Genomic DNA, 7,872 nt, shown 5'->3' with positions numbered 1-7,872 from the left:
AACTAATAAGAGTAGAAGAGAAACTAAATTAAAGGAACATTGAACCTGGAATTGAGAAGAAATAAACCTAAAACTAAGAGAAATCCTAAAACCTAGAGAGAGGAGAGAGCCTCTCTCTCTAGAAACTACATCTAAAACCTAAAAATTATGTGAAGTGATGAATGAGAAGTTGTGTGTTTGAGTCTCTGCTTGTCCCCTGGCTTTAGTCTGCATCTCTGTTTGCGATTTCTGCAGGTAGCGCATGTCACGCGTACGCGTCGTTGGTCAACTTCGCGTATCATGCGTATGCGTCAAGCACGCGCACCCGTCGCCGTGCGAACTCCAATTCACGCGCACGCGTGAGCCATGCGTGCGCGTCGATGCTCACTGGTTGTCTCCTTTATTTCTTGTGTTCCTTCTATTTTTGCAAGCTTCCTCTCCATCCTCTAAGCTATTCCTGCTCTATAAAGCCTGAAAACACTTAACGCACAGATCACGGCATCGAATGGTAATGAGAGAGGATTAAACATAGCAATTTTAAGGCCAAAGAAGCATGTTTTCAATCATAGTACAGAATTAGGAAGGAAAATATAAAACATGCGAATTATATGAATAAATGTGAGTTTAGTGAATAAAATCCACTTAATTAAGTACAAAATGTACCACGAAATAGTGGTGCATCAATGGGCAAAATTATACAGCCACTAACAGGATCTCCTTTCATCTGAAGTCCTAACTGATAAGTAATGTAACACCTTACCACACAAAGCTTTACACTTAAGCTGTAAAATAGTGGTGGTGTGGTATTACGACCTGTAAAATAATATACGCACGCACGCACGCACGCACGCACGCACACATAGATATATAATAATAATAATAATAATAATAATAATAATAATAATAATAATAATAATAATAATGATAATGATAATGATAATGATAATGATAATGATAATGATAATGATAATGATAATGATAATAATAATGATGATGATGATGATGATGATGATGATGATGATGATGATGATGATGATAAAAAGGAGATAGTATATTAGGAGCCTTGAAAAACGAGAAAATAAAAATCGCAAAATAAAAAGCACAAAGCTCAGAAATACAGTTTACTTGTGTGCGAAGAAAACTGAAGTTTATAAGTATAAATAAACAAAAAGTGCGAATAGAGGGCCAAAAGCACAAAATAAGAAACTCCTAACTCAGCCTGCGAAGCTAAGGCTGGCCAGAGAATGTTTACATACATATATACATATCCCAAACCCAAAATATATAGATGAACCCTAGCTCTCCATAAACCTCTAAGAGGAGAAAAATAAACAAGTTATTCAGAGAGGAAGCTAAGTACATATATAAAAAACTGTACATCAAAATGAAACCCAAAAACCACTCCACTTCAGAAGCCCAGACGCCTAGCGAGGTGCCTCTCGACCTACATCTGAAAAATAACAACATAGTATGGAGTGAGAATCGGAGGTTCTCAGCATGGTAAAGGTGTCACACATATAAGATATAAGGTTCTGGGAATGCAGAGGCAATCCTAAAACGCCGACACTCAGATTATGAAGCTTAAAGTACTAAACAGAAACCATAAAAGGGAAAGTTATCTAGGGAATTCTAAACCTAGCTTAAACTTAACTTTAACACTAAATATGTCCACCATTCCTCCGTTCCTCCATCTTCGGTGAGTTTGCAAAGACAGACAAATAGACAATTTCAAGCACAGGTACGAGGCAAGTAGTGCAAGTAGCACTTATAACAATTAACATAATATATTCAGTTAGGCATTTCCAATTAATGCATATCAAACAAACAAACAAAATGCACATGATGTATGTTTGTCCTATGGCTGATGAGGCTCATCTGTTGGTTATCAAGCTAACCCGACAAGTCCGGTTTGCTAAACCCTTGGACTGTCTCCCGTCGCACATCCCATGAGTCTATGCTTTTTCTCTTTTCATTCAAAATTCATACATTCATATATATATATATATATATATATATATATATATAACTTACTCAATGGGGGTTACCATTCCCGAGAATTTATACGTGCTCGGTCACCCTTACGACGTGGGGTCAACAGAGTATCGAGTTTCAACCTGGAACGTGTGGTGGCAAGCCACAGTACTTTACCCAAGGAAACTCGTATCTCAGATAACATTAAATGCATAAGCCATATAAGTATTTATAATCATTCATATTCATTACATAATCGTTCATCATAGCCGTAGCATCATATATTCTCCAAGCATACACATTCTTCTCATATAACTCATCACTTTTTAACCTTTACTTCATCCCCAAATTATCTCTATTTCCTAGCTCTAACTTATTATCAAGCTTATCATTACGTTCTAGGGCTAAAAGGGTAAAAACAGAGGTTTGGAGGTTCAAAATAGAGCTTTAAAACACAAAACTCCTTTGCTGAAAATAGGGAAGTCATGCATACGCCGTGGGTCACGTGTATGCGTGGGTACACATTTAGACCATAACGCGTATGCATACCTCATCTCGCGTACGCGTGCAAACCAGGCAAAATCGTTTGGTCGTGTACGAGGAGTTTCGCGTACGCAAGTAACCTGGGTCACGCGTACGCGTGGCCTTGGCCCATTTGGCGTACACATTCCCCTTTACGCATACGCATGGTGTCAAACAGAACTGCATGGTCGCGTGAGGGTGGTTCGCGTATGCAAAATTTCCAAGTCACACATACGCGTGGGCATATGTTTTATAAAAAAATTTACTAAGTCTGAAATCTGCAGAATTTCACATTTTGAACCCTAAACTTCCGATGCGCATAACTTTTTCGTTTTAAATTGTTTTTCTTCCGTTCTTTGAACGGCGTAAACTTCACGGACCTAATTTTCATTTAAAATAAGTTTGAAATCATTTGAGGATCCAGAATCTAAGTTGTGGGTCACCAAAGTGTGGCCAAAAACCAAATTTACACAAAAAGATCCAAACCTCAATTTTTACAAAAAAACCAAACTCAAACCACATCCCACTCATATAAATAGTACCACCATCTATTATATACCGCACCACCATCACCCAAATCAACCATTCCTCAATATTACATCATTTTAAACACAAACTTCCGCAACTAACTAACAAGGTCATCAATCATTCATCATATACATACATTCAATCTTTAACACTTTACCAATCATCATCAAAGCTTCTCATAACATCCTAGGCTTCATCCTCAATATCAAACCACAATCAACTCCTAGCTTAGTTCACAATTATTCTCAAGGCACTAAACAATTTAACATACACATGCATTCAATTCCTATCTTATGGTCATCTAGCTTAAGTTTTTACAGAACATTATATTTTAGATACGTGAAACCTAAACCATACCTTGGCAGATTTTCGCGTATTGTCCAAGGCAAAATCACCAAAACCAACATAGCCCCTCAAGCCCAAAATCACCAAAGCACAAGCATCCAACCTCCACCAGTTCCAAGGCTCACAATTTAAGCTCCAACATATACATATATACACCTAATTTCACATATGTCACACATACATACCCAAATTCAATACCCAACCTACTCAAATCAAGAAATAGCTAGGGTTATTGATTCTTACCATACCCACGGACCGAGAGAGCTAAGTCCAACAAGTTCCGCAAGCTAGATTGAACCTAGAGAACCAAAACCAACCAAATTCTCAACCTGAATACTTTTAAATTTCAAAATTTGAGGGGTGGAGAGACTGGGGTAATAAAGTGACTTACCGACAAAATTTTTCCGATGGATTTGTAGAGTTCGACGCAGTGAACGCATGGCCGCAAACAGTGCGGCGATCGGAGCTCGGAGGGAGAAGTTATGGTGGATTGAGTTGTGATAAGGGTTTGGGATTTTCTCTTCTTTCCCCCTTGTATGCTTCAGTGTTCTTTGCTGAATGGGGAAGAAGAGGACTCTTTTCATTAATTTATTGGGCCAAGGGGTTGGGTCTTGGGCCCATTTTGGGCCTGGTTCGGCCCGTTTGACTCAATTTTGGGGTAAATTCTTTGAAATTAGTGTCAAAATTATTGTTTTAATGAGCTCTATCCTATTTTAACATAAAATTCACATTTTTAATTTATTTTATTAGAATTTAATTTATTAGTTAAGTATTCGCTAATTTAACGGGGTTTACAAGTCACATCCTACAAGATGATCGTTATTTGCCTACAACGCAAATGAAAAGTATGTGACTCCGGACGTGACCTCTCGATCAAAGCAGATTCCAGTGCCCAATTATGGTCTCACTCATGCATGTAGGCTACATGACCAAAACCTACTTGTGTGAAGAATAATAGCATGGCTAGCTCATTGGGACGTGCCAGTCTATTTCTTCTAGTGTGTAAGATCCTACCACTATAAAAAGATAAATAAAATTATGTTAAATTCCGACTAAAAAAATTTATAAATTTCATTCACATTAAATATAATTTAAATTTTATACAAAGTGTCACAACCTCTCGACAATATGATTATCCTCGTCTAGAATATACATGTCCTTCTCATAACCTCCATCAAAATTTTTCTCCATTCCCACTAAAAAGGAGAAATCACTTCATTTCATTTCAGTAGTGAGCCAAGCCCCTTCTCCCCCTTTCTCCGAACATAGAATTAAGGTCTGCAAACCCTAGCCTCTCTTCGTCGATCCGTCCATCTATCAAGCTACTGCCGCCATCCGTCGCACGCAGGGGGTTCTCTTTGTCCGTCGAGCTAATGCCCCTCCATCCCCTTCTCCAATCTTCTTCCTTTAGCAAAATTGCGTGTAGCCCTTGCCCCTGACTCCACCTCGCAGCTTCTTTGTGGAGCTTGGCAGCCGTCGTCTTTGTCCTAATTTTTCTCAAGTTCTCCTACCTCTGCTCTGCTTCATGCCTCCGCCTCAACCATCCAGTTGGTCTTTGTTGCTGCTTCCCCCGGGTCATCAGTGGTGCCTCTTTGTTTTCCCTATTGGTTGTCGTTGCTAGGTATGTGGTTGTCGATGTCGTTGCATCTGCTTCTGCTTTAGACACTCATTAATTGGGGCTTGTGATTGGAGCTCCTAAGTTCTGAGTTATGCAGGTCAAGGGCCCCCCGAGTTGAGTTTCTAGCTACTGATTTTCTCCTAATTTAACTCTATTTCATAGATTTTTTCTTAAATTTTGTATCTTTTAGGTTTAACCTATTGATTTTGGTTGTTTATATTGTTGAATTAAACTTGAATGCTTAACTGTTTAGTGCCCCTGATTTGATTATTTTATATTGTTATGGGATAGAAATAAAAATTTTAAAATAGAACAGCCAAAAGAGTGATTGATATAAACCAGAATTTTGATATAGCAGCACAATGCTATTAATGATGTGCAGTTGAATTAGTATTGCAAGTTGAACTTGAATGTTCAAGGGTTGATTTGATGTATTTTTTATACTATTTGCTATATGATGCTTAGAAAAAACCTCGATTGCCATTTGTTCTGTCTTTCGTTCTGATTTTAATATTGCTGCTCTACTGGTCTTATTTTCTTGTTGCAAAAATACTTCGCCGGTTCGCACTTGTATGCAGAGGTTCAGGCCTAAGAACCAAGAAGCTTGGAACTTGAGAGATGGGTTGATGGGTGTGTGAGGAACACGGGTTTGAATTGTTCGACTGACAAGTTCCTACATCTTGAGAACATGAAGCTGCCAGAGATAAGCAGCGTGTTTATGAATAAGAGTATGACACTTGATGAATGTGACAGTCTGTGTAAGAGGAATTGTTCATGCACTGCATATGCAAACATTGATATCAGAAACGGAGGAAGTGGCTGTGTTATGTGAATTGGTCAACTCTTTGACATGAGTGTCTACTGTACGGATGGCCAAGATGTCTATGTCAGATTGGCTGCAGCTAATATAGGTATCTCTCTATCTATCTATTATCTATCTCCCCATGAGGTGTTATAGTTGTAGCAAAAATAATCAAAAGAAAGTGAAACATGATACATTAACTTATGAATGTGTGAGGTCAAGTTTGTAATGTGTTTCATCTTTAATGTGTTATATTTAATTATAATATGTTAGTAAAAAATTATTAAAAAGAATAATTTGAATCACATGAGTAATTTTTTGGAGATTAACTTGAAGTATTAAATCTTACAAAAGGTCAATTTGAACACTAATTTAATATTGAATTTTAATAGGTTTTAATTGACTTTTCAGTGAAGGGAGTTTTAAGTTTTTATCCAATAGCTATATTGAAATTATTACTAAGTGCCTAATTAAATCCTTTGGTTTTAAAATAATACAATCGCCTAAATAATCACATATAATTGTTATAACATGAATATTAAATAGTAATGGTTATGCACATTTTTGCTAAGATGATGATATTGCAAGTTCCTTCCTCATTGATTAAGTATTTAAGGTGGAGTTCTTTCTGATCAGTTTGGTGACACACAGGATCTACTAGCTCCAACAAGACTCATAGAGTAGTACAGGTTATTGGAATCATATTTAGTGCACTTGTTTTAGTTTTTGGATTGGTTGCTATTTGTTACTTATGGAAGAAGGGAAAACAAAGATCTAGAGGTAATGTACAATAATCTCTCTCATATGAATGCTTATGTATAGTATGGTACTGAATTGTATATCAATAGCCACTATTCCAGGTTTTGTCCATAGAAATCATGATTGGTTAATGAATGAGGTGGTGCCTTCTAGAAGATACTTGGGTGATGAAAGGAACATGGATGATCTAGAGTTGCCAATGTTTGATTTTGATACCTTAATGATGGCTACAAACAATTTCTCTCAAGATAATAAACTTGGAGAAGGAGGCTTCGGTAGTGTTTATAGGGTAAGCTGTTTTAATACTTTATGTATAACAGCTATCATTCCTAAAGTAAAGTCTCAGATTGTAACGTAAACACATTTTTATGTGTATACACTAACAAATAATGTCTATGATAATATCAGTGGAGATTGATTGAAGGCCAAGAAAATGCTATAAAAAGATTGTCAGAAGACTCTGGATAAGGAATTGAAGAATTTAAAAATGAAGTCAAATCAATTGTCAAACTACAACACCGAAATCTTGTTCGGTTGCTTGGTTGCTGCATTAAGAAAAATGAGATGTTGGTATATGAATATATGAAAAATAGAGGCCTTGATTCCATTTTATTTGGTAACTTGCATTATTTACTTAGATTTTTCTATTTTGGTAGTAATTATAAAATTGGCCTCAGTTCCTAACTTCCTATGCTTCAGATAGATGTCATTCAATTTGTTTTGGATAGATGATTCAAATCATGATGATTACTAAAGTAATTTTATTGAAAGGTTTCAAGCTATTAGCTTTTGTCTAGTATTTTGAACGTGTATCATTATTTAGATAACCAAGTGACAAATTCTTCTAATATGATTATGAAATAATATTTTACTTTTGTTTCATTCTTCGGTTTCCTCGTAGTGATATAATTGAGTAGCTTTATGAAGATAATTTTTTTTAATATAATAAGATTGTGGGGGTTATAAACCTCCACAATATACATTTTTTTAAAAATTGCTTTCAAAATTGCGGCGGTTTACAAACCGTTGCAATTTTTTTGAAAATATCTATTAGCCAAATCACGGTGGTTCTAAATCGTCGCAAATAATCTAATCCTATTTTCCGGCGGTTGTGCCAGCGGTTTGTAAAATCCGCCGCAAAATCAAAATCAAATCTCCACCCCCTAACTCGCAACGTTTCTAGGACCACTTGTATGCCGTTTTGCGACGGTTAAAAATCGCCACAAATTCCCAAAAAAACCGCCTTAATTTCCCTTGTGTCTTGTAGTGATGTGCCACAGCCTTCCAATAATATGATTATCCCCGTCTTGTCTATATATTTTCTGCTCATAACCTCTCATCAAATTCT

The 7,872-nt window shown here is 36.5% G+C and overlaps 1 protein-coding gene and 2 long non-coding RNA genes across 12 annotated transcripts in view; 2 read left to right on the top strand and 1 right to left on the bottom strand.

Annotated features, from left to right (window-relative positions):
• The window catches only part of LOC107640419, a 19,514-nt gene that overhangs the window by 6,868 nt on the left and 4,774 nt on the right, over nt 1-7,872 (top strand). The window contains exon 2 of the long non-coding RNA XR_002362742.1: nt 5,672-5,677. This is a non-coding gene — a long non-coding RNA (uncharacterized LOC107640419). The remainder of the gene's footprint in view (nt 1-5,671; nt 5,678-7,872) is intronic.
• Nucleotides 1-7,872, bottom strand: part of LOC110271898 — a 20,168-nt gene that overhangs the window by 10,482 nt on the left and 1,814 nt on the right. The window lies entirely within an intron of this gene.
• LOC107643410 (receptor-like serine/threonine-protein kinase SD1-8) lies at nt 4,524-7,307 on the top strand. 10 transcript variants are annotated; one of them, XM_021123551.1, is made up of 5 exons: nt 4,524-4,966; nt 5,550-5,874; nt 6,417-6,545; nt 6,614-6,813; nt 6,933-7,299. In XM_021123551.1, the coding sequence occupies exons 2-5, from the start codon at nt 5,814-5,816 to the stop codon at nt 6,990-6,992; spliced, it is 450 nt and encodes a 149-aa protein (XP_020979210.1). In that variant the 5' UTR covers nt 4,524-4,966; nt 5,550-5,813; the 3' UTR covers nt 6,993-7,299. The 10 variants fall into 10 exon arrangements, 9 of the variants coding, with proteins under 9 accessions (XP_020979210.1, XP_020979208.1, XP_020979207.1 ...); XM_021123549.1 differs by having other exon boundaries at nt 5,542-5,874; XM_021123548.1 differs by having other exon boundaries at nt 4,524-5,060.

The sequence above is a fragment of the Arachis ipaensis genome, chromosome B05, assembly GCF_000816755.2.
Source record: "Arachis ipaensis cultivar K30076 chromosome B05, Araip1.1, whole genome shotgun sequence".
Taxonomy (NCBI): domain Eukaryota; kingdom Viridiplantae; phylum Streptophyta; class Magnoliopsida; order Fabales; family Fabaceae; genus Arachis; species Arachis ipaensis.
Note: the sequence above shows the minus strand (reverse complement) of the source record. Positions and strands in the feature narration are given on the sequence as shown.